Raw genomic sequence first — 27,293 nt, forward strand, 5'->3', positions numbered from 1 at the left:
GACTTTCATTTTCTCTGGGAGGATAGGGCATTCTCTTAAACTTTATTTATTTATTCCTTGATGCCATCCTTACCCTTCTTTCTGGTTTCTGCAAGTTTCAGCTCTTCCAAGGTAGTTTGATGGCCTGCAGACTAGAAGTTCTGAAAGCTACCTCCCTCTCCTTATTCAGTCACCCCCTGAAACTGTTGATAGCTCAAATTTAGCCTTAGGCTTTTGGTTTCACTCTGTACTTGTTTAGGTCAGGCACAACTGAGACTGCCCTGCCCTGTGGTTCTGACTTGAACTTTGGCAAGAGCCAGGTAGGCTCCAATAGGCCAGCACCTGGGGACTCCCCCTGCCACGGATTGGTGACTCAGCTCTGCGTCTACTGACTGCCTCAAACTGGAATTTAGGTCCTTCTTTTAAAAGTTTTTATCATCTCTAAAAATCATTGTTTTGTTATATAAATTTAAACAACTTTTGAGTTCTGCTATTTATTTTTTAACTTAGTCATAAAAATGGAATTAACCTGGGGAAATAAGGTACATGTTCTAGAAATATTGGAATGGGTTCCCAAAGCAAAACATTATTAATAAGTATAAAGAAATTTTGAACCTCAAAATAATGAAATGATGAGATAATTGCTACCTAAGTAAAATCTGGAAAATGGCTTTCATCTTTTTTCCATATTGATTTTCAGGTTTATTTTATAAATATAAAATTTTTATCTCCTATGGAAAAATCGTACATTTTTCATTAACATTCCTTTCAATTTTTTTGTTATGTACAATTCATTTTAGAAATCAGAAATAGAGCTTAATCCTTTGAAATGATAAATATTTTGTATCTCTTCTTTCCACAGAGATATAACATATGAAATATCACTAGAGGCTGTATCAACACTGGTTGTTTTCCTTTCCTGTCAGCTCTACCATAAGGAAATTTTAAGACACAGCATAAGTCACAAATACCTGATGCATGGACGATGGTATGTTTCAACCTCAAAGAAGCATGTCTTAGATGATTTTTAGCTTTCTGTTGTACAAATACTTTGGTTTTGTATTTATATACAATTTCATATCATACATTCATGATATACATTTTCACTTGGGCCTCCCACTCTCGTCTCTCTCATATCATATTTGTCAAACTCAATGCCAGCCTATTCGACCTCTAAACCAGATTCTCTTTTTACTGTTACCATCTTTGTCAGCAGTACTTCTGGTTGCTTCTGAACTATGTATAGATCCTGGGGCCTGTGGATTGTTCTCATCCTGGAAAGCTAGCTTTCGGTTCCAGTTTTGTCCACCTTGGAATCTATGACTTTAAATTTGGTTGCCAAATGTCTTCTGTTCTTGTTATACTGCCCTGTGTGGATCTATAACATACTCTGATTGCCTTTGTGTACAATCTCTCTCTAGGAGCTGGGTTGCTCCATAAAGGACTTCTGGATAGACCCCATCTCCAGGGTCTGGAGGCTTCTTTGTCTGTTTCTCTGTGCTGGCTTCGGCTGGAGAGATAACTCAGAGTTACTTTTTCTTGGATTTTTCCACACTGAATTTGGCTTATTTTCTAGATATGTTTGGAGGAAGGTTTTTTGTTTTTGGGTGGAGGGAGGGCAGAACTCTTCTTCACTCCACTTCCAGTTGGTTATTACTTAAAAAAAATTTTATATTCTTTGATAGATTTGTTCTTTGATTCTTTTGTGTTTTTTGCATGTGTGTTGTTTTTTTAGAAAGGTTATTTTGAAGAGCCAAACTACTTGTTGGCTTTTAAGTCCTTCATTTGCCAAAATAATGCCTTAAATTAATCTTTAAATATCATAGCATTCTTTTACGTGTTCACTGCGTTCCATCCAAATTGAACTATTTGTCTGATGTTTACTTTCTGCCACCTTTTGACTTTGTATCTTGTTTCATCCTGCCCCTTTCCCCTGGACATAAATTCTATTCCTGCTCCATCCCTTCTGGTTTTAAGTTTTTTCTCTCATTCACTGCTGAACTCTTTTTCCATCTATAAAACTGTCCATGATCATTGGAATTAATCTCTTTCACCTTAAGTTACTTATAACACTTTTTATAAACTTTTCTTTTGCATTTATTTTCTAATTTACATTCTAGTAACTATCTGATAGATTTATGTAGATATATTGTACTGTCTCATTTCCCCCGGATTGTAAACTACTTCAGGGTGTGGATTTTACCTGACTTCATCTTTTTAATCTCTACCTTGTAACATTGTTTCTTTATATTTTTATTTATATCTAAGTCATTACTTCATAGGATCAGAGATTTAGAACATGATTTTTAAAGATCTTGTCTAGTAGTTCTCAAAGAATGGTCTATGGATATGTTGGTGTCCCCATGCCTCTTTCAGGGAGATTTCAAAGTCAAAACTATTTTCGTCATTATAGCCTTATTTGCCTATTAAAATATTCCTCCCTTTTCCAACTACTTATCTGAGTGAGGCTAAATTTTCTTTATATAGTTCAACATATAACAACATATTGCAACAGATTGAATGCAGAAACAGACAGAAGAATACAACTAGCTTCTTTTAAACCAGACATTAAAGATATGTAAAAAATGACATTCTTTTCATGAATTTTTTGAAAATATAGTTATTTCTCACAAAAGTTTATTTTAATATGTGATGAATTTATTATTTTAAAAATGAATGAATATTTTAAAATTTTATCAGTTTATTCTCTCCTTTTTTTTTGCTATCTCATCAGTCTATCTTTGTCTCTATATATGTATACACACGTATACATTAACATTCCACATAAACAAATGCTCTTTGTGTTCCTCATTAATTTATATATAGCGTAAAGACCATTTATTTTGTCTAATCCTCTCATTTACTTGCAGCTGAACTGAGACCCAAAGACTTTAAACAACTTGCCCTGTATCACATAGGTAGTGAATGACATAGTTGTCATTTGAACTTGGCTATTCCAACTCTAGATTTATCACTTTTTCCATTACACTTCATAGATTCATGATCTCTTCCATGTGGAAACTTTTCCCACTGGTTCAGATTGCAGTCTATTCATGCCTTCTTATCTTATGTTGATTCTCTTTTATATCTTCTCATAACTATTTTGTAGAGAACCTCCTGATCTCACTATGGAGTTTCTTCTATATCTTTTAACATTATTTTGAGTTCAGTGCAATATTGTCATTATTAGCCCACCTTTTTTTCTGAGCATAAGTTTCCTGGTTGATATTTATACACTATTTAAGAAATTTTAAGTCCTTATTGGTAATATGCTACTACAGTTTCCTTACACCTACTGGCAGTCACATAACTAGGAAGGTAAATTTCTGACTTCCCTGGCCTCAGGCCCATGTGGGACTGCCCTGGGGGCAGAAACAGTAAAATCAACAAAGCAGCCTTTGGGGGCAGGATTGCAACCTCACCTTGTTTGCTGAATCCCAGAACTTCCATTCCTGAGGATACCATTGGAATCCACATGAGGAGGGCCCTGCTGCATTTACTATAGTCTCAGCTGGGAGTTCCCATTGACCCATAGCAAGGTGTTGAGGAAGTGGACACCAGAGGGATGATGGCATTAATGGTATCAAACAAAATTTGGGGAGCTAGAGTAGAAAAAATGCACATTGAAGAAATCAGTGGGGAGCAGCAGGGTAGTTCAGTGGATTGAGAGCCAGGCCTAGAGATGGAAGGTCCTAGGTTCAAATCTGGCCTCAGACATTTCCTAGCTGTGTTACCCTGTGCAAGTCACTTGACCCCCATTGCCTACCCTTACCACTCTTCTGCCTTGGAGCCAATACATAGTAAGGTAAGGGTTTAAAAAAAAAAAAAAGAAATCTGTGCTAGAGCTAATATAATCTTGAAAGCATTATCAGATCAGTTAGCAAGATATTTGGAAGCCTATAGGATGATCTTCCTGCCTCAAGTTTCTCCCCACTCCACTCTATACTTACCTTTCCAGATAGTGTTCCTAAAGTGTAGATCTGACCATGTCACACCTCCAGTGGCTCCCCATTGGTTGTTGTCTTTTGTACTCAAAGAGGACCAATGACATTATATGGTGATGTCTTTGATTTGAGCATAAATTGACTTTAAGTGAGATAAAGTTAAACAAAGTCACAGACCTCATTCTTTCTTCTAGAATCATCAAAACCCAGTGGCAAGATGAAAGGCAAGATGATTTTGTATACTTCTAAGTGTAACCTAACTCTTAAGCACTCCACAGGTCCTGCTTTTGTCATCTTCATGTTGATTGGAACAGATTATTTTCATCTGCCCCTTCCCTTCAGGGATCAAGAGAGCAAAATATATACTTCTTTTTTGAGGCTTTATCTCTTCATAATATGGCATCCTCTTACCTTTCCAGTTTTCTTACAGTTTACTTCCTCCATGTGCTTAGGGATGAGGAACTGAGGGTGACAGTGGTTAAATGATTTTCTTGAAAAATAGCTTCAGCTATATATGAACTCTGGCCTTTCTGACTTCAGGTCCAGGACTTTTTCTGCAGTTCTGCCTAATTTCATTATTGATTTCTCACACACAATACTCCATCTCTTGTCCCTATACCTTTTTTCTTTTTTTTTTTTTTTTTAAAATAAACCCTTACCTTCTGTCTTGGAGTCAATACTGTGTATTGGTTCTAAGGCAGAAGAGTGGTAAGGGCTAGACAATGGGGGTCAAGTGACTTGCCCAGGGTCACACAGCTGGGAAGTGTCTGAGGCCAGATTTGAATCTAGGACCTCTTGTGTCTAGGTCTGGCTCTCAATCCACTGAGCTACCCAGCTGCCCCCTCCCCCCAATACCATTTTAATGACTTGCCCCTGTGTCTGGAACATACTCCTGCCTCATCCCTACCTCTTAAAATTTCTTTCTAAATTCTGCACAGGTAATAACTTTTACTTGAAGCCTTTCCTGATTCTTCCAGGTACACATTTTCTTCTCTGAGGTTTGTTATTCTTGAAATTCACTTTAAATATATTTTATTTATGCAGTACTATATTTGTGTATATATCTCCTTGATAGAGGGCAAACTTCTGGATGACAAGAATTCTTTAATTTTTTCCCCATCACTTTAAAAACTTTGAAGCATTATAAAAAAGTTAATAATAATGATAATAATTTTTAGTGGAAGGTATTATTATTATTATTATTATTATTATTATTATTACTACTACTACTACTACTACTACTACTACTACTACTACTACTACTATTACTACTACTACTGCTTACAAGGAACACCAAGAAGGCTAGATTGGCTAGACCATAGAGTTTGGGGATGAATTTTGTGTAAGTGTATGCATATGTACACATATACACACATATACTAATTTAGATTATTATTTATATATAATTATGTTATATATTACACACACACACACACATATTGTGTGTGTGTATATATATCTTCAGAACTTTCAGTGAGGAACTTTCTCTGCTGATATAGGCTGGCATGTTCTCTGTATGCTGGCCTATACTTTAATCTTTGAAAAAATTACTTTCTATCCCTAAAATTCATTCAAGAAATTATGCCTGACTTGAAGGAGTTAGATCACCAGCAGTTTAGGGATTTACTTATTATAATTTTTCATTTCCTCTCCCTACAAGTGAATGTAACACCCCTCTATGAGGTATTTGACAACTGTTACTCATGGATTAGGTTTCCCAGAGGGCAACTACTACCTCTGGATTTCAGGATATTCCACTTAAACTACTGCTCATGAGCCCCTACTGGTGAATTTACCTTTAAGTAAATAATAGAGATGATTAGATCAGCTATTTTACTGGTAAGTTTTAGTAAAATCAGTAGCAACAAAATATCCTTTCTCCCTTCTTTTGCTTTCCATAAGCCTAGGACATATTTCTCAGAAATATATACAAAGTCAGTGGTAAAAATTGGCAAATGACAACTTATGTCTCTGGTACTATAAGAGTTAAAAACTAGATATTTAAGGTATAATTGCTAGAAATCGATTAACTCAATTTCAAAATAAAATAGACCCAAGTTTGAAGGTAGGGAAATTGAGAGAGAGAAACTCTGGCCTGGACCAGAGCGCCAAACCAGGTAAGAATTTAGAGGCCCAGCAGAGGAGCACAGAGGTTAATTAAACAAGACTTCTAGCCACAAGGCCTTTTATAGTTAGAGAGGCAAGAGAGGTCTCCCTGAGGGTAGAGCCTCCAGAAACACCTAGGGAGGAGAAAGGGAGTCAGCCTAACTTACCTGCATGACAATTCAGAGGGAAGCAGTCTGAGGTCTCACCAGAGATCCTTCAACACCAAGTTCAAAGTGCCCACTACCTCCACAGGAAGTTACTCTCATATTTAAAAGATAGCATCTTTAGTCACTTCCTGCATCTACCTCCAATTTACATGTCCAATCACAATAGACGATTCTCATAGTACTGCCTAGGGGGCAGTCAGTTGATTCTGATTAGTCACCCACTCTAGCACAGGTGGGTTATGGACCTCCCAGAATTAGAGGTGTTCTCACCTTTGGTGATTAAATCTAAAGATGGGCAGTGTAGACTTAATCTAATTATCACAGTACTCTAATCTCTTCTTGTGGAGTCTTTACATTGCTTATTCTTAGACTCAGCATTTCTGTTAGATGACTCACTCAGCTGAGCTTTAAAACAAAATGTACCAACTAACCTATGTGAATGTTAATAACATAATGTTATTCATTTCTATTTCATTATAAGAAACCCCTTGAATTGGATAAATGCTGAAATGTTCTTTTTTTACAGTCTTCCTTATACCAGCAGACTTGTGAAGACCTTATTATATAACTTCATCAGACAAGAAAAGAGACCTCCTCCTGGGACCCACATCTTTCAGCAGCAATCAGATGGTGGAGGATTACTTTATGGCCTAGCATCAGGAGTAGCAAGTAAGTTCTTAGAAGACTTATGGAATACTCTGATAACAGTATCTGTGGATACTGTTTTATGTTATTTTCTCTAGATATGAGAATACTCATTGAGAAATTATTCATAGTTTTATTATGTCTGAAGCTGTTTTAATATGAAGTACTCAAAAATAAAAGTTACTTTTTTGTTGTAGTTTAGTTATTATTTTAGCTAAATGTTAAAATAATAAATGGGTTATTTGCCTATAGCTAATACAGTGTTTCAAGACTATTTACGAATTAATTTGTTCCTTTGATGAGTTTAGTTACCTAATAGGGCAGTTAGGTAGTGCATTGGATAAAATGGTAGGCCTGGAGTCAGAAAGACTTGAGTTTGAAAACTGCCTCATCATCAGCTGTGTGATCCTGGGCAACTCCATTACCCTCTTCCAGCCTCAGTTTGCTTCATTTGTAAAAGAGATATTATAGCACCTACTTCCCAGTTTTTTGGTAAAGATCAAATGAGATAATAATGGTAAAGCCCTTTGCAAACTTTAATGTGCTACATAAATGCCAGATACCACTATTACTTTAATAAAAATGAAATTACTCTTTGAAAACAAAGTTTGCTGTTTATCTTAGGACAGCTGCACGGACAGCTACTTGTTTCTGGAGCCTGGATTGATCACTAATAGGTCATATGTGACTATTCTAGGCAAAAAATCTATTATTCTGAGTATTTAGTTTCCTCACATAGACACTAGCCTAAACTGAGGACCTTTTCACTGAAAGCTGAATGTCAGCAGCCTTGGACTTTATCAGCCAATCAATTAATCAGTAAATACTTATTAAGCACCTGTTATGTGCTAGGCATTGTGCTAAGTCCTGGGGATATATCATGGGGGAGACAACTTGCAGATACCTATGTACAAATGAGACACAGAGAGTATAAATTAGAAATACTCAATGCAGGAGGGCACTAGCATTAAGGGGATTGGTAAAGACTTCCTTATAGAAGATGAGATTTTGGCTAAGACTTGAGTTAAGTCAGGGAAACCAAGAGGCAGAGATTAAGCTGAGTATTTTAGGTATGGAGAATAATCGGTGAAAATGCCTAGATTTAGGACCTGGAATGCCTTTTTTTTTTTTAATTTCATAAATTCTAGCAATTTAATTAAAGACATGTAATTTTTACTCCTGTGGTTTTGTTTTTCTTTTCAGTAGTTTCTTCCTTATATTTACCTTTTTACTTTCCTGTTGTTGAGATTTGGCATTTCATTCAAGGATCTTTTTTTGGTCTATCCAGTTTTAGCCTTGGATAACCACCTTGTTGGGATGAATGCTCACATGGACAGTTTTACCATTAACTCAGCCAATTTGCTGACCTTTATAATTTCTCAAACAAACTGTACATCATCATCTTTTCATATTGATATGGAATGGATATTGTTTCAGCTCCTTAGAAAAAGGAGAAGACATAATCTTCCTCCATTTGAGAGAAGAGGCATTGAAATGCCTTTTGCAGTGTTTGCTTCACTCAGAGGTCACAAAGGGATGGGACTTCATTTTGATCTCAGTGTCACCTCTGCTGCTGAAGAGAAGAGAGCTGGAGTGTTTTGACTGGGGAACAGTATGGGGACTAGAGTCAGAGTTCAGAGTATCTTGTTTTAGATCATGTATTTCCTTTTCCCAATTGTCTTTAGCCTCTGTTGATTGTTTTCTGAGTTCTTGAGTTAATTGAATTTTGAGTTCTTCCAAAGCCTGTGTCCATTTCCTTGAAGTTTCTATGTTTTTTTCTTGCTGTTCCTTTATCCTCTTCTGGTCCATTTGCTCTTTGTTCAGTTTCTGGATAGAAGCTGTCTATTGTGGTTTCTTTTTCTGTTGTTTACTCATATTTTTTCCTTCTTTCTCCCCTGTAATTAGCTGTAATCTTGATATTCTGATCATTTTTTTTTTTATCTGTGGGCTTGGGCTATTCAGCCCTGGGAGGGCTTCTTCTCTGTTTTGTTGATTAATTAGGTTAGTGGGGCCTGAGGCCAGATCCCTCTCCCCCCCCACCCCCCCCATGGTAAAAGCTAAAGAAGTGAATTTGGCTACTTTCCCTGTAGTCTGTGGGGAAGGGGTGTTGGAACTTCCCTGCCCTCTAAAGACTTCTGGTCTGCTGTACTGATTGGAGATCTGCACTGCTCCAAGTGCCCTGAGGTCAAAACTTCAAGAGAAAGGGTGGGGGAGAGCACTAGATGGAGGAGGGTATATTCACCCTCTCTGGGTTTCTCCCCCAGCAGCCTCCCTGCTATCTGCATTCAGTGCCTTGAGTTTGGAACAGCTGTGTCAGTGAGGCACTCCCTTGGACTAGTACCCCAGCCCAACCAGAGATTCCAGGATCCACTGGAGACTCAGCACATTAGATGGAGGAGGGGATCTGGGATCTTCCTCCTTTCTTTCCCCTACCACCCGAGAGTTTGAAGAATTCAGGCTCCCCGTCTCTCCCCTCCCACCCCCACCCCCCTCCAATAACTTTCAAGTTGGGTTTAGCTGGAGCTGGAGGATCCCCCAGCTCTGTTGTGTTGTCAGATTTGGTTTTCTGTTCCCTTGGAGCCCTTTTTCCTTGATTGGTGCTGAAGGGCTTTACGGAGGTCTGGAGCCTTCCTGCTTCTATGCTGCCATCTTCCAAGAATTCCCCAAGAAGTCCACTAGTGTCAGAGTATCAAAGGAAATGTTGGAGGTGAGTGTAAGTTATAAGATGACTGGAATGGTGGAGGGGGCTAGGTTATGAAGAGCTTTGAACATCAAAGGGAAGATTTTCTGTTTGATCTTGGAAGTGATAGAGGGCCACTGGAGTTTATTGAGTAGGAGAGTGATATGATTAGACATGCACTTTAATCTTATCACTATTATTATGTAGTCCAGGTGTTAGGTGATGAGGGCCTCCATTAAGTGTTGTCTGGGACAGAGGAGAGAAATGGACATATTCAAGAGATTTCTAAAAGGTAAAATTGATCTGCCTTTGCAAAAGATTAAATCCTCCCTCCCTATCTCTTATTTACCAATAACCCTGGTAGTTTTTATAAAACCAGCTTGGAAGACAGTTGCAGCTGGCCCCATGTAGTAAGGCACACACTGCTTTACTGCACTAAAGGGAGACTGAGGTATTATCCACACACCTCAGTGTACCCATTATTTCAATCCACTATTTCAGTACTAATATCCAACAATCTCGACCTAAGAATTTCATTAGTGTAAGATTTATAATATTTTGTTTTATCAGTTGAAGAAGAATATCCAAAGTCCAGATTATGAAATGGAGCTGGGTAATCAACCTATATAGCTTGTCAATTAGTATGAATATCCAGGACAGCTGATTCAAATGGAAGCGTTAAGTCCAAATTTAAACAGAAGATCAGGCTAGATTGCTTTGAGAAAACCTTAAAGATCCCTTAATTACCTAAGCTTCTCCTAGGAACAAAGACTCACTCTTTTAATACCAATATTCTACTAGTGTGAGGGCAACAGTCTCAAAAGAAGTGAAAATGAATATCATCCAAAGGAGAGGTTTGCAGTAGATGTAACTAGGACATAATATGTAACCAAAGGAGAACTTCAAAGAAGAAAATTAAAGGAGAAATGGAAATGTACAGATGAATGAAAAGATCATTGTCATGGTCATGTACCCAGAGAGAAGTATGCCAGATAGTCAACCAAGTGCTCCAGGATCATACTCAAAACACCAGGAGAAAACAGTCATTGGCTCTACAACCATAGATGGAATGTTCTTGTATGATGACATGGTCAAGATCGTACAGAATGACCAGAGGGAGGGAGGGAGTAAAGGAAAAAGGGAGGGAGGGAGAGAACATTTCCTATGTGACATTTTTATACCACTTCTTTCATTCAATTTATCATTAGTAATAAAACTACAGCCTGCTAATGCTCATGTATATTTTGATTCTTTTTGCATTACCTAAAATTTGGATTCTAGTGAGATTGGGGTGTTCAATGATTCATAGCCATAAAACATCACTGGAAGAATATTTAATGTAAAAACATGGGTTTTATGGTAAAGAACAATACAGAATTATTAAAAACATTGTGAACTTTTAGAAATTCAATCTAATCAAGTTCTAGGTCATTTTGCTAACAAGAGAGAAGATAAACAATGAAGCATAAATTTCTCAGGAAATAACTTCCTTTTCGATAAAAACTGGAAATTAGGGGGCAGCTGGGTGGCTTAGTGAACCTAGAAGGTGCTAGGTTCAAATCTGGCCTCAGACACTTCCTAGCTGTGCGACTCTGGGCAAGTCACTTAACCCCCATTGCCTAGCCCTTATTGCTCTTCTGCCTTTGAATCAATACTAATTATGATTAAAATACTGGTGGATGTCCACCAGTAGGGCAATTTCTGAAGAAGTTGTGGTATATGATTGTGATAGAATGCTGTTGTGGCACAATAAATGGCAATGGGGGTAGTTTCAGAAAAACCTGGGAAGATATGAACTGATTCAAAGTAAAGTGAGCAGAAAACTAGGAAAATATAAAGTAACATGTTTTGTATGACTTCTCATGTATAATTGAAGATATATTGCCTGCCTTCTCAGTGAGTGGGGGAGGGGCTTAAAGAAGAGAAAATTTGAAATTAAAAATTTTGAAGAAAATGAATGCTAAGAAGTGGCTCATTGGATTGAGAACTAGGCCTAGAGACAGGAAGTATTGGTTCACATCTGGTCTCAGATACTTCATATCTCTGAGACATTGGGCAAATCACTTAACCCTTATTGCCTAGCCTTCCCACTTGTTTACCTTGGAACAAATACATAGTATTGATTCTAAGAAGGAACATAAGGTTTGAAAAAAAAAAGAATGATTAAAATTAATATTTTAAACAAATAAAATAAAAACAAAAACAAAATAAATAAAATAATAACAAAATAAAAATAGCATTGTTTCTAGCATAGAATTATTCTATAAATACTTGGGTTGGCTAACTGTTCTTCCTATTTCTATTATGTGCCATTTCAATGCAACAAACAGTAAACATTTAAGAACCTACTAGGTGGCTGAAGCAATGCATTTCTCTACTTGGTGAAATGAATGCTCTCAAGAAGTGCTATAGGTGGTCAAAAGAAGGAGCATCCTCTTTTGGTTGGGTAAGGGAGGGACAGAGTCCAAGCTCCTGTTTCTAATTTGCGGTAGTACTCACTAATTTATGTTGGCCTTTCTTGTTATTGATTTTTTTTTATTAATTCTTTTCTTTTCATTGTCTTTTGGATAATTTCCTAACATTCTGTGTGTGTGTGTGTGTGTGTGTGTGTGTGTGTGTGTGTGTGTGTGTGTTTTTGTGTGTTTTCTTCTTCCTTTTTCTTAAGTTTTCAGGCCAATATATTTCAGTTTCTCCACTCTTTATGGTTTCAGCATAATCTGTAAAATTAAAGTGATATTTATTTCCTTCTTCAGATCATTAAAAAGGATGTTAAAATAAGTTCAGATCCAACACCCATCTCTGTAGAACCCTTCAGCATAATTTAAGCCAGTTGGATGTCTTGCCAGCTATCATTACTGTTTTCAGTTCATTTGACTGTTTTCTTCTCCATGCCAAATTGAGCTAATTTTGTGGTTAAAACTTTCATAAGAAGCTGAATCACATGTTTTCTTACATTTTAACATGTACTACATTCTCTGTAGTTAATCTATTATTTTAATGTGCTTGAATTTTTGAAAATTTTTGCTTTTAATGCTTCCTGTGTCCTTTAGATGTTAGGCTTTTTCCTTCTAACATTGGCTTCCTGTTTTAGTAATCCTTGCTAGCAGGTTAGCAGATTAGCAGATATTTGTCTCCATGACAGAGCTTATTTTTAATAATTTGTGTTTGTAATACTTAGCCATTGAATTTACTCTGAAAATTTAATTATTATACCATGTGTTTGATGATCTGTATTTCAGTTGTTCAGTAGAAAATCTAAAAAAAGTTATTTCAGAATGCAGATAGTTTGGATAATTCCCTGAATTACCGCTTTTCATGAATATACATTTTGCCCATAGCTTCTTGTTCCTGTCCCCTCTCCCCACTTATTTGGACCTTATCTATTTTTCTGAAAACTCTTACTTTTGCCTTAGAATTGATGTTGTATACTAGTTTCAAGGCAGAGGAATGGTAGGGGCTAGGCATAGTTGAAAGTGTCTGAGATCAGATTTAAACTCAGGACCTCCTGTATCCAGGCCTGACTTTATCTATTGAGCCATCAAACTGCTCCTTACTTATCACTCTTGGCTTTTAGCAAGGTTCCACAGGCCAGGTTGCTGGTGCTTCTTGCCCTCTGCTATGCTGGTGTTATCAGCCTTAGTCAATGCTGCTGGCTTTGTAACAGTCTTGGACTAGAGCAATGGTTCACCCTAGAATTGGCATACCCTGAGCCTATGAATTTGATGGTAAAGCTGAGGGTCAGCCTGAAAACAATACCTGTCCTTGCCTAAAGCTGAGTCAGGACCTGTGGTGGCATATTATTATTGGGAGCAGTGAGTAGGGAGGGAATGGAATGGAGAATGGAAATTAAGATAGGAACAGGGTGAGGTGAAAATGGAGAACAAACTGTTTTTCTACAATTAGCTAGCAGCATTCTGGTCTGTGACTGTCTTTTCCCTTTGCTCTTGTGCTTTTTTTTTTTTTTAAAGGATATATTTAAGTTGGATAACTAGATGAACAAGATATGATTAGGCAAACTTTCATTGCATGTTGTCTAAAGGTTGTTCAAAAAGTAAATTTGTAAGTTGCTTAAAGAAGCTAATTTTATTATAAGATCACAATTACTCATTTCAATCACTTTGTACCAAATTTCTTAATGAATTTGTCTGCTAGTTTGATGCAAGTCTAGTGAAATACCTCATCTCCTTGTCTTGTTTGTATTTGTTGTTGTTTCTCATAACATAGCATCATTAGTGCTCTCTTCCTTCCTGAAACTCTGTACAGTACTTCATCTCAAAACATCCTCTCCTTAAAGTTTAACAAGATGGTAATTAATTTTTGTAGTGGAAACTTTTCCTCCCCTTTTTTGTGTTTAAAAATGAACTCAACCACATGTTATTGCTTTGAAAGCCAAGATCATAGGAACATGGAGATAGATTTGGAAGGGACCTCAGAGGTCATCTTGTCCAGCTTTCAAGTACTGAAAAACTCTCTCAGCTCATCTGCTTGCCCTAAGCAGACATTTTTGTTTTGAAAAATCTAGTCCTCCCATTTCCCAGGTAGATCTTGCAATGAGTAGTGTAGAGAACAACTTCTGCCTCAGAAAATTACTTAGCTTTGTGACCTTGAGCAAAACATTTAGCATTTCTTAGCATCTGTTTCCTCATCTGTAAAATGACTATAAAAATACCACCTATCTCATAGGGCTATTTGTAATGATCAAATGAATTAGGATGTGTAAAGTGCTTTGCAAACTTAAGGCACCATATAAATGCTGTTATCATCATTACCACCATTATATCATTATTATTGTAGTTATCATCAATTATTTTTATCCCTGAGGGTAACTATATTCCTTCAAGTTGCCCAAAAGAACATAGGCCACTCTAAAATGATCATACTGTGAATCTTCTCACATTTATAGAAAAACACCTAGAAAAAGCTGTCCATATGTGTGGCCTCTACTTTCTTTCTTCTTTTCAACCCGTAAGTAGTCAGGTTTTTTTTTTAGCTAATAAATTTATTATCATCATTTCTATTGTGATTTAAAGTTTGCAAAACATTTTATATATTATCTCATTTGACATAGAACCTTGCAAATATAATTCAATTGCTTTTTTCATTTAATAATTTTTATTTTTTAGAAAAGTTAACATGGTTACATGATTCATGCTCTTACTTTCCCCTTCACCCCCCCAACCTCCTCCCTCTCCCATAGCCGATGTGCATTTCCACTGGTTTTAACATGTGTCATTGATCAAGACCTATTTCCAAATTGTTAATAGTTGCATTGGTGTGGATTCGAGTCTACATCCCTAATCATGTCTGTCTCAACCCATGTGTTCAAGCAGTTGCTTTTCTTCTGTGTTTCCACTCCTGCAGTTCTTCCTCTGAATGTGGGTAGCATTCTTTTTCATAAGTTCCTCAGAACTGTCCTTGGTCATTGCATTGCTGCTATTACAGAAGTCCGTTACATTCGATTTTATCACAGTATATCAGTCTCTGTATACAACGTTCTCTGACTCTGCTCCTTTTGCTCTACATCAATTCCTGGAGGTCTTTCCAGTTCACATGGAATTCCTCCAGTTTATTATTCCTTTGAGCTGTTGTGAGGAAGATTAGTTAGTAATAGTGTTGGACCTAGCAGGAAGGGCTGGAGAATTCCAAGATGGAAAGAAGGAGCAGGAGGTAGGGCTGGTGCTCTGAGAGAGACTCCATTAGTGGTTGGCACAAACTGTTGCTAACCCTGGGAGATCTCAGAGTTAAGGACACCCTGCATCCTGATTCCCTGGGATCCTGAGTGGTGGTGGCTTTCAGCAAGTGGACAAGACCTGCAGAACTGCACCAAGTGGAGGAGGGGTTTGTGATCTGGTGGACAGCATCTCAAGCACACTCTCTCTACTTGGGTACCTTGGATCACCTTGGCTCTTGGCATCCTGTGATCATCTTTGGATTACTGCGAGAACCCTCAAAGCCACCCCTCAGCCCATTAGCTGTGCTGGTCAAGCCTGGCTGGAACCAGGTTTGAAGCAGCTTCCCAGTGACTCCAGAACTGCTCCTTGAGCCCTGCCTGCTTAAGTCACTAAGATTAGAGAAGTCAAGTCCTCCCCTTGTCCTGTGGTTTTGCCATTTAGGTTTTAGTGTAGAATCCCCTATCCCATCCTTTTAGTTTCTCATAATTAAACTGTTTAAAACTTTTACCTTGCCTGTTGGTTCCAAAGACCCTGGCCTAGGGTGAGCAGAGTGACAGTTAGACCAACTGCCATTCTTGATTCTTGGTCTCCCTATCCTGGTTTGTCCTGTCTCTCCTTCAACCCAGTGTGTGTACCCACAAACCATTAGGACACATTTACATCCCTGGTGCCCCTCTCTTTTTTTCAGATCATACAAAACTTAGCTGGAATTCAAATCAGAGATGATAATCTGTAAATTTTCTTTTAGCTCTAAAATTCTTTGATTTTTATGACTCTTTACTTGAGTTCAGTGGGTAATGGAAGGTCTTTATAGTGACCATCTTGGATGTGTTCCATATAATGTTGTAGCCTATTTTGATCAGAGTGTATCCTGGAATATTTTGTTATTTGATGAAAGACATAGATAAACAGAACACTAGATGAGGACCAGAATGGTAAAAAGCCTTGAATTTATGACATGGGGATTGGTTGAAGGGACTTCAGGTTTAGTCTGGAGAAGAAAAGACTTCATGAGGGACATGATATCGGTGTTTATTTTAAAGATCATCTTGTAGATGTGCCATTTGTCCTCAGAGAGTAGAACTAAAAATAATGGATAGATGCTGAAAAGGGAAAATTTTTGGCTTTGTGTTTGGGAAAAACTTAATAGTGAGAACTTTCTAAAATAGAATGGCATTCCTTTGGATGTAGTGGAACTCTCCTTTATTGGAGTTCCTCAAGCAAAAGCCAAATAATCACTATATGCATGCTGCTGTTAAGGATTATTTGGGGGTTATGGGTTGGATTAGATGATCATTTCCCTTCTGAAATTCTGTGATTTTGTTCCTCTTTTTGACATTACTATTTCTGGTGATGGCAATCAAAGCCAGATGACCATTTGTTGGCAGTCTTATAGAGTTGCTCCTTTTCTTTCTATAGGTTAGACTAGGTGACCTCAGGTAGGGCCCTTCTAAGTACTGTGACTAATTTTTACTTTATACTAAATTTCTTCCTAGTACTTCATAAGTTAATAACTTCCAAAAACTTTACTTATCTTCCAGTCTTTGAAGTAAAAATTTGAAAATTAGTCGCTTATGTTTTCTTTCTTCTCCCTCTATTCCTCTTATGTTCCTTCCTCCCCCCCCCCCTCATTTCTAGAGCCCTCCTAATTCACTTTTTTTACTCTTTTGATTCTTCAGCTTCTGTCTGGTATTTCTGCAATTCTGATTCCATCTATTGACTCTGGCACAGATTATTACACTAGGTGAAAAACAACTCCCCATGATGCTTCCTTTTGCTTTACCAAAAAAAAAAATCCAATCCTTTCTGTTTCCCCATCTATCATTCTCTAGATTTTTTCTGTAACTGTCAACATTAGCATTTGTTTATCTTGCTTGGTGGAGGGTGTTTCCATACTGAAAGTGTCCCTACACCTTTGAATTCAGATATAATCCAGAACAGAAAATATCACCTCAACTCTTTCCAAGTTTAATGCTGGCTGGAACTTGATACAGGCATTGGTGGTCACTTCAAGGTGAATAGATGCTTTTCTTGTAGCCCTCCTGATGATTTCTGCTGCAGCTGTAAAGTGAGCATAGTCTTCCTCCTCCAGTTTGGACAAACAGAAACTTGTATTCACTCCATGGCAGAATTTCCAAAACTATTCCCAGGTTGGCTCACCACCCCAGGAGAAGAGACTATGATTGGGTTTAGAAAGAGCAACTACTGATTAGCAACCTGGTCTGCAGCCAGAAGCCTTTGCCAAGGAGGCCATCCTCTCTTAATTTCTCCCTTGCAGATTTCATCAAGGTACTTTGAGAAGCTTTTCGTCTTTTGCTCTTTGTAAAAAGTACAGTCCTTCAGATAGGCCATATGAGATTCTTTCTCCTATCATCAAAGAACTTAAGAAACCATAAAAAAATTCCATTTTGATATCTGATTCTTCAAAGACTCAAACTAATCTCTTAAACCTAAAAGGCTTTCCCCCTAGAATTGCTTGCAAGTAGAAAATTGATGTTAAAATGATTATTTTTTTGCACCAAGCTTTTTTAGTTTATCCAGATCACTAAGTTTAAGGATTGAGGTGCCACATTCACCATTTAACTGTTTCCTTCAAAGTGCTCTTATTGTTGTTATTTTTTTTTTTGGACAATTAAAAAAGACAATGATTTTTAATTTTATAAATTTTTTTCAAACCTTATATATTAACCAACCAGACAAACTATTGGAGTTCTTCTTATTTTACTGTTTGACTGGCCATTTCAGAAATGGCCTTTGGGACCTGATTTAATTTGTTTATTACACATACACTGATTTACTTTTTTCTATACTATTTACTAAACACGCTATTTGGATGATATTCTTTAAGAAAAAGAGTAGTGTAACTACTAGGATTACCTACACTAATGTAGACTTTTGTTATGATTAAAATTATCTGGATATTGTATTTTAATTTATAATTGTTTATTAAATAAAGAGTGGTTTAGAGAAAGAAAAGGTACCAGTTACACGTAGATGGTTGTTCCCTTCTTAGACCTTCTCTCATAGCCAGCCTGAGCTCAGTTTCAGCTAGTTGCCCTTTCTCAGTGCCAACAAGAGGGCTTTCCTTCTCTGGACTTGAAACATATCTTCCCTGATGCCACTTTTCTGAGTCTCACTGATTTGTTGGCAGGTTTTCTGGACACATGGGTCTAGAAGCAAACATTCTGGGAGGACACCAGAAGCCTCTTGGCTCTTTTTCTTTACCCCCTGTCTCTCCTCCCTCCTTCTCTCTTACTATCTCTCTGCAAACTTTAAAATGCTATTTGATATTTAACTTTACCTATTTAAAAAAATCACTACCATTCTCTCAAAGTACAGCTTTCTCTTCATTCTTCTGCTCTGGAATCTTAAAGAACTTTCTGCTAACTCCCTAATCAATTTTCAGTGCTTTGCCTAGAATTTGAGACCTTTCTTGATCTGACTCCAACTCATAATGACAAAATTAATATTTATATGGAGCCTTTCATGTTCCAAGCACTTTACAAATATTGATAGGTGCTATTATTATTCCCATTTTTCAGATGAGGAAATGGAGACAGACAGATTTCGTGACTTGTTCAGAGTAATACAAATAATGAGTGTCTGAGAGTGACTTTGAACTTAGATTTTCCTGACACCAAGGCCAGAGCTCTGTCCACTGCTCCTTCATCTATCTCATGCTAGTTTCAGCCAATTACTAATTTACTATTCTTCAAACCATGAGTTTACTGTCTTCTCTCATTTTCTCCTCATGAAATGTGTCCATTCACCATTTTTATTATTTAGAAATCTTTCTCATTTTTCAGGTCTCAGTTCAAAAGTGACCTAACATGATTACAGGATTTATAACTAGAAGTAACTCCTTCATTTACAAGGAAGAAACTTGAGAAACAAAGAAATCAACTGACTTGCCCAAAACTATGCAAATAGTGTCAGAGTTGGACTGGGAACCCAAGCCAGTGAATCACTACCATTCTTAGCCAAATTGGTGGGTAGCACAGGGTCTGCAAGGATGATTTTAGCAGAATATAGGGGCTTTTAATAGCATCTCCAAAAAAGCATAACACATTCCCAAACCCCAAACTCAGAGCCTTATGACCAGAATTACTACTTCTTCCTTCATTATCCTTCTCTCTCCTTCCCCAGTATACAACTATTTTCCTGTTAATATTAATTTTACCTTCTCTCTCCACCCTCCACCATCCACTAATGACATAATAATGATAGCCACTATAGGCAAGCTTCTGCTTATGTGTCAAGAGCTTCTTGTCACTTGGCAACTTGAGGACTTTTTATTTTCTTCTCCAGGCAATCCTCTGAGCATTTCACTATAGCTTTACTTATACTTAACAAAAAAAAAAATCTTTAAGAAAACTTTCACCTTCCTAGTTCCTATTCCTGTTTGTTGTTGGAGTAATCCTTGTTTAACTTGAGTACTGTGTAATTGCCATCACTTCAAGAACTTCTATTATGACAACTCCTTAGCTAGCCAGGAGCCTCTTCTTCCTTTCTAAACTTTGTACCTCTTTCAATTTTCCTCCTTATACATTCTTATAGTTATTTTTATTTTCTGAAATTTAAGGCCTCCCCCAATCTGGCTATGATCTACTTTTTCAGTCTTTTTTCACATAATTTTCCTTCACACACTTACTATTTTTAGGTGGACTGGAATATCTGCTCTTCTGCACTGCTTTACCATATAGACCTTTGAGATTTCTTATCTTGCTTTGAGGTTCAAATCAAGTGTCACCAATTCCTATTGGTGATAGTATTCTTTCCCTCTTAAAAATATACCAAGAGGACTTTGATCTTTGTTTGGTGTCATCACACCATAAGTTGTTTTTCTGGTTTTCCTTACTTCTCTTTGTTTTGATTCACATTACCCAGGATTTTGTGTAGTTGTTTGGTTTGTTATTATTTTATTATATATTATATTAATTATATTATATTTATATATTATATATGCTGAGATTAAAATGATAGGATGGCCTATGATTGTATATGGGTTTAAATACTAAAGAGAGTTTGTATTTGATCTTATAGGCAACAGAAAGCCATTAAATTTGGTTGAATAGGGGAACCACTGTCAGACCCATGTTTAGGAAAAATTACTTTGATAGCAGTGTGTAGGATAGACTAGAGGCAAGGAATTCAATTAAGAGGCTATTGAAATAATCTAGATGAGAGATGATGAAGATCCAAATTAAGTAGCTGTATGAATAGAAAGAAAGGGTTAGATTGTAAGATGTGATGGTAGAAATAGTAAGACTTGGCAACTAATTAGATATGTGTGGTGAAGGAGACTGAGAAGTCTGAGATAATGCTGAGATTGCAAACTTGAGATACTGGAAAGATTAAAAGAGAAAAATAGGGAAATTTAGAAGGGAAAAGTTTTAAGGGAAAAGATAATAAGTTCATTTTTAAAAATAATAACAAGCATTTATATGGTGTTCAATATATACCAGGCATGTTGCTAAGTATTTAACAAACATTATCTCATTTGGTCCCTGCAATTGCCTTCTGAGTTGGGTGCTTCTTTCCACATATTATAGCTGGGGTAATAGGCAAATTGGCTAAATGACTTGTTCAAAGTCACACAGCTAATAAATGGCTGAAGCTGGATTTTAACTCAGATCTTCTTGACTCCAAGCCCAGTACTTTATTGATTGTACCACCTAGCTATGTTTAATATGCTTTTTAGAAATCCATTTTGAAATGTTCAGTATACAATGGGTGATGGATAATTGAAGTTCAGGGAGAGCCTTGAGCTGGATCTATAGATCTGACGGTCATCTACATAGAGATGATAGTTAAACTCATGGAAACTCATCAGGTGGCTTAGACAAAGTTTAAAGGGAAAACAGAAGTGAACCCATGACAGGATTTTAGGGAACACCCACACTTAATGATAAAGATGATGAGTTAGTAATAAATAAGAGAAGTAAGGGTCAGACAGTTATGGGACACCAGAACAATAGGTTCAAAAAAACTCAGAATGGAGAGAATATTTCAAAGAAAGAAAGTGTTTTAAGAGTGATAGGGTGAAAGGGATTTGAAAAGAGAAAAGTACATCAATTTTGAACCACTAAGAGATTATCACTGGAGAGGTCAGTTTCAGTTGACTGATTAGATTGGAAGCCAAAACACAAAGTATCCGTGAATAAATGGGAAGGCAGAAAATATAAACTACTTCTTCAGAGAATTTCATTGAGAAAGAGAGGAGAGAGATCCATGCTATGAGAAACAATGATCACATTGACTATAGAGAGGCATACAAACTTAAAATTGATTCAGAGTAAGTAGAGATAGGAATACTATGCACAATTACTTATATAATAATGCAAATGTAAAGAAAAACAAGCACAAATCCATCTAAATTGAAAATTGCAAAATTAAAAAGTTGTTTTTGGTAAAGCTATTTTATTTTACCAGTTACATGTGATAACAATTCTCCATACAAGTTTTCTGAACTCATATGATCCAAATTGTCTCTTTCCTGGAAATGGTAAGCAACTTGATCTGGTAATGCATTTATTATCATGCAAAACAGATTTCTACATTGTTCATTGTTGTAAGAGAATAACCATATAAAACCAAAACTCCAAAATAAAAATCCGCTATACTAAAATGAAAGCTTTGATCTGCATTCTGACTTCAACAGTTCTTTCTCTGGGAGTGGATAGCATTCTTGTCATAAGTCCTTCAGAATTGTCCTGGACCATTGCTGAGAGTAGTTTCATTTTTTTAATCATTCTACAATATTGATTTTACTCTGTATAGGGTTCTTCTGTTTCTGTTTACTTCATTCTGCATCAGTTCATGTAGGTCATTTGAGCTCTTTCTAAGATCATCTTGTTCATGATTTTTATAGCACAATAGTAGTATCCCATCTCTATCATATACCACAGTTTATTCAGCTCTCTGCCCTGCATTGCTTGTTATTGTCTTGCCAGTCTTGTCCTTCACTGGCTTGCTAGGGTTGTAGTTCTTTCCCGATAGAGTTCTTGTTATTTCGTATAGCCTCTTCATGTTCCCCTGCCCAGCTGCTGTTTCTGCTTCTTCGGTCATATCGTGAATGAACCGTCTCTTGTCATATCTTGTGCTCTTCTTGACTTGACGGTTAATTTCCCAGTACTGTGTTCGAAGTTCTTCTTTCTCCTGTTGATCTTGGCACTGGCTGATCTTCTGTTTCAAATCTCTTCTCTGTTGTATCTTGGCCCATGTCTCTTGTGTTAACCATTCCTTGCGCTTTCTCTCTCTCTTTCTCAGGACTTCTGCGCAGGTGGTCTTCCAGGTCTGCTGGAGTTTGGTCCAGTGGTTTTCAACTGTCTCTCCCATGAGTCCTGTCAAGGCCGCGAACCTGTTCTTGATTTCGCAATTGAATGCTTCTTTTTCCTCTCTGGTCTTTAGATCTTGCACGTTATACTTATGGTGTAATCTGCCTGAAAGGTCTTTGAATGATTTCAACTTGGTTCTAAAAGCTGCCACCAGGAGTTGGTGGTCCGAGGCCACATCTGCACCACGTTTTGCTCTAACATCTAGAAGGCTTCTTCTCCACTTGCGGGAAACTATGATGTGATCTATCTGATTTTCCGTCCTTCCATCAGGCGAAGTCCAGGTTGACTTATGAATTTTCTTGTGTGGGAATATAGTACCCCCAATAACAAGATTGTTGAAGGCGCAGAAATCCGTAAAGAGCTCTCCATTTTCGTTTGGTGAGGTTGCGGTTTCTATAGCAAATGTGATTTTTTTTTAACGGGTGGGGTTGCTAGCCCCAAGCCCAACCCTCCTCCTTTTTCACCCGGGCTTGGGACAGTCCTTGGCGGTCTATCACTGCTGTATCCCAATTGGCAGTGGTAGTATTCAGTCTACACCTCTCATCTCTATCTCTATCCACCCATTTATTTATAACAATTTCTAATTCTTTGTTACCACACAAAGGGCTGCTCTTAATATTTTTGTACAAGTAAATCCTTTGCCCCCCCCCCCCCCCTTTTAAATCTCTTCGGGATATAGATCTAGTAGTGCTATTACTGGATCAAAGAATATGCATTCTTTTGTATTCCTTTGAGCATTGTTCCAAATTGTCTTCCAGATTGATTGGATCAGTTCACAATTCCACCAACAATATCTTAGAGTCCCAACTTTGCCACAATCTTTCCAACATTTATCACTTTCTTTTTCTTTCATATTATGCAATCTGATAGGTTTGAGATGGTACCTTAGAGTTCTTTTAATTTTAATTTTTGCATATGATTATTGATAGTTTTGATTTCATCAGAAAGCTGCTCATTCGTATCCTTTGACCACTTGTCAATTGGGGAATGGCTTGTTTTTTTTATAAATTTGTCTTAATTCTCTCTATATTTGAGATATTAGATCTTTATCAGAGAAATTTATTATGAATTTTTTCCCAATTATTTCCCTTCTAATCTTAAAAAAATTAATTTACAATAGTCAAATTATTTGACATCTTGTGATATTCTCTATCTTGTTTGGTCATAAATTCTTCCCTTCTCCATAGATCTGACAGCTAAACTATTTCCCCCCCTCTAATTTGATTATGGTATCACTCTTTATTTCTAAATCATTTTGACCTTATCTTGGTATAGAGATGGACAAACTTTTTAAAGAGGGGGCCAAAGGAAAGGAAATGCTCATCTGCCAGTCTGTTTCTAAGGTGACTCTTTCAAAGTTTCACTGTATTGTATCCTACTCATTATATTCGTCAGATTAGGAATAATGTCCCACAGCTGAATAGAACATTTCAGGGGGCCACATCTGGCCTGATGGCTGTAGTTTGTCCATCACTGGAATAGAGTATGAGATATTTGTCTATACTTAGTTCTGCCATTCTGTTTTCCGGTTTTCCCAGCAGTTTTTATCAGATAGTGAGTACTTGCCCCAAAGCTTGAATTTTGGGGCTTATAAAACACTAGATTGCTAAGGTCTTTTATCCAAAATCTGTTCTATTGATCCACCAAATTGTACCAAATTGTTTTGATGATTATTGCTTTATAGTACAGTTTGAGATCTGTTACTGGTAGGCCACCTTCCTTTACATTTTTTTTTCATTAATTCCCTTGATATTCTTGATCTTTTGTTTTTCCAGATGAATTTTGTTACTATTTTTTCTAGTTTTATAAAATAATTTTTGGTAGTATGATTGATATGGTGCTGAATAAGTAAATTAATTTGGGTAAATTTTCATTTTTATTACATTAGCTCAGCCTACTCATGAACAGTGAATGGTTTTCTAGTTGTTTAGATTTGACTTTGTATGAAAAGTGATTTTTTAAATTTTGTGTTCATTTAAGTCTTGTGTTTGTCAAGACAATTAGATTCCCAAAGATGTTATGTTGTCTAAAATTATTTTAAATGGAATATCACTGAGAAAGAGCAGCAATTAGGACAGCCTGGCTAGCATGTAGACGGTACAGAGGAGAGGAATATGTAGTAAGGTGGAAGAGGGAGAGGCAGCTTGGAGCCACATTGTGCATGAAGGGCTTCAAATGCTAGACTGACAAATTTAAATTTTATCCTGAAGGCATGAGATAGCCACTTGAATTTCTTGAGCAGAGGAGTGTCATAGTTAGACTTGTTCCTTCAGATTAATTTCTCATCTTTGTGGAAGGTGGATGGGAGAGAAGGAAGAATAGAGGCAAGATGAACAATTAGGAGACTATCACAGTAGCCCAGGAAAAAGGTCATAAAACCTTGAATTAATATCTTCCATAGCATCTGTCTTCTTCTAGTAGAAAAAGGTAAATTGTGATGCTCCCAATTTCCTTTCATCTATATGATGGCTTATAGTGATAAAATGTCTAATAAAAAAGCACATAATGACTTATCTGTTTGTATATTCAGTTCATATCACATTCCTGTTAGAAAAAGAAATTTAGTAGGTAGGAATTGGTGCTATTTGGGATATAGCAATGTTTAGACACACATGAATGGGACAAACTATATTTTTATGGTAGCTCTTCTCTCTTAGGATCAGAATAGCCTCTGGAATTTAAGGGTCTAAAGTAGTAGAAGATAGCCCACCTGTTGATAGCACTCATTCTTTCCATCATTTTCCTCTTTAAAAAAAAAAAGGTTTATTTTGTGTTTGTTTCAAATTGCTTTGGTTTTTTTATATGAATGGAATGAGTACAGAATACAAATTCATGTCCCATAAATGAAATCTAGAACCTCAGAGTGACTTGTGTAGTTTGATTTATCAGTAAATATTAAGAGGAAATAATCCTCCTTTGTGAAATGCCTCTTAGGGACTGTAAGTGCTTTTTAGATGAATAAAAATTTATTAAAATATAAGGAAACATTTTAATTCATTTAATTAAATTAAAACAGCTAATTAACTCAACATGTCCATTATTATTTGGTTACCTCAATGAGGAGCTAGAAATTATGGAAGAAAGTAAAAAATATATGTTGGGAAATAAGATTCAAGAGTGAAAATGCAAGAGAGCAAAGGCTCCTTCACTATACCAAGTCAGTCATTAAACATTTATTACTTATTATTAATAGCACATTTATTGTATGTCAAAGACTTGTCCTTTAGGAGCTCACAGTCTAATGAGGGAGACAACATACAGATAGCAGTGGAAAAGCAAGCTATGTTGAGGTTAAACATTGGAGATCATCAACAGGAGAGGGAAAGTACTAGAATTAAAGGGAATTGGAAACAGCTTCCTGTAAAATCTCAGATTTTAATAGTGATGTCAAAGTAGCCAAGAAAGCCAGAAGGAGGAGATAGGGAGGGAAAGCATTCCAGGTATGTGGACTGATAGTGAAAATGGCCAGAGGTGGGTGAAGATGTTTCTAGTTCAAGGATTAGAAAGAAGGTCACTGTCACTGGATCACAGGGGAAAGAGTAATGGCTAAGAAAACTAGAAAGGTGGGGGGTGGGACTTGTTATTAAAGGCTTTGAATAACAGATTTTATCTTAGATCTTGGAGGTGATAGGGAGCCACTGGAGTTTATTATATTGAGTAGTGGGGAGAAGGTGAAATGGTCAGGTACATTCTTTCAGAAGATCCCTCTGACTGCTGAGTGGAAGAATGACTTCTTGGAGGAGAGACTTGTGGCAGGGAGACTATCCAACAAACTATTTCAAACCTCTAGGGAAGGCAAGAAGGGCCTGTGTTAGGGAGGTCACAGTATCAGAAGAGAGAAGATATATACTAGAGATATTATAAAGGCAAAATTGACAGGCTTTGGCAGCAGATAGGTTTCAAAACCTCATGCCTTTATATCATTGATATTTTCCACAAGGAGAAAGTTGGGAGGTACTGATCCTGGTTAGCATCAACTAACAGTAACCATAAGATTGATTATATTTTGACAGACTGGGAATCACTTTTTAACATTGTGGAGTAATTTCTAAAATAGCAGTTATTCCATCAATTTATTAGAGCAGTGTTCAATGTTAGAAGAAAGAAAAAAAGTGAATACCTAAGGCATTGAAGCAATTGAGGCTACTCTGACCTACTTAAGAAAAGCTGAGAAATTAGGAAAGGGAATAGGCATTAATGCAGACTAATAATCTTTTTTTCCTCTCTTTTTTTTTAACCCTTACCTTCTTAGAATCAATACTGAGTATCACTTCCAAGGCTGAAAAGCAGTAAGGGCTAGGCAATAGGAGTTAATTGACTTGCTCAGGCTCACACAGCTAGAAAATGTCATAGGTCAAATTTGAACCTAAGACTTTATTTTGATGATTTTCTAAGTTTAACAAATATAAATCAATTGTCACAATGAAAAGACCAAAAGAGCCACTTAGCCAGTTTTTTTGTTTTGTTTTTTAAAGTACGGTTAAGAGAAGGGAGAAGAATAATATGGTCAGATCTGCATTTTAGGAATATCATCTTGGAAGCTGTGTAGAAAATGAATTTTTAAAGAAACCCTTACTTTCTGTCTTAGAACCAATATTATGTTACCCCTTAGAAAATGAATTAATGAATTGCAAAGACAAGAGGCTAGAGGCAGTTAAATCACTATTTTGATAGCCAAGGCAAGAGATTATGAGGATCTTACTTAGAATAGAGACTGGGAGTAGGGAGATGAGATTGAATATGAGTATTGTGGAGGTAGAAGT

The 27,293-nt window shown here is 36.8% G+C and overlaps 1 protein-coding gene and 1 pseudogene across 1 annotated transcript in view; one reads left to right on the forward strand and one right to left on the reverse strand.

Moving 5' to 3' along the window:
- Positions 1-27,293, forward strand: part of DYM (dymeclin) — a 600,877-nt gene that overhangs the window by 145,818 nt on the left and 427,766 nt on the right. The window contains exons 7-8 of the mRNA XM_044664772.1: positions 842-967; positions 6,723-6,865. Coding sequence (XP_044520707.1) covers positions 842-967; positions 6,723-6,865 — 269 coding nt within the window. The remainder of the gene's footprint in view (positions 1-841; positions 968-6,722; positions 6,866-27,293) is intronic.
- LOC123232550 lies at positions 7,998-8,389 on the reverse strand (annotated as a pseudogene).

Source organism: Gracilinanus agilis, chromosome 1, assembly GCF_016433145.1.
Source record: "Gracilinanus agilis isolate LMUSP501 chromosome 1, AgileGrace, whole genome shotgun sequence".
Classification (NCBI taxonomy): domain Eukaryota; kingdom Metazoa; phylum Chordata; class Mammalia; order Didelphimorphia; family Didelphidae; genus Gracilinanus; species Gracilinanus agilis.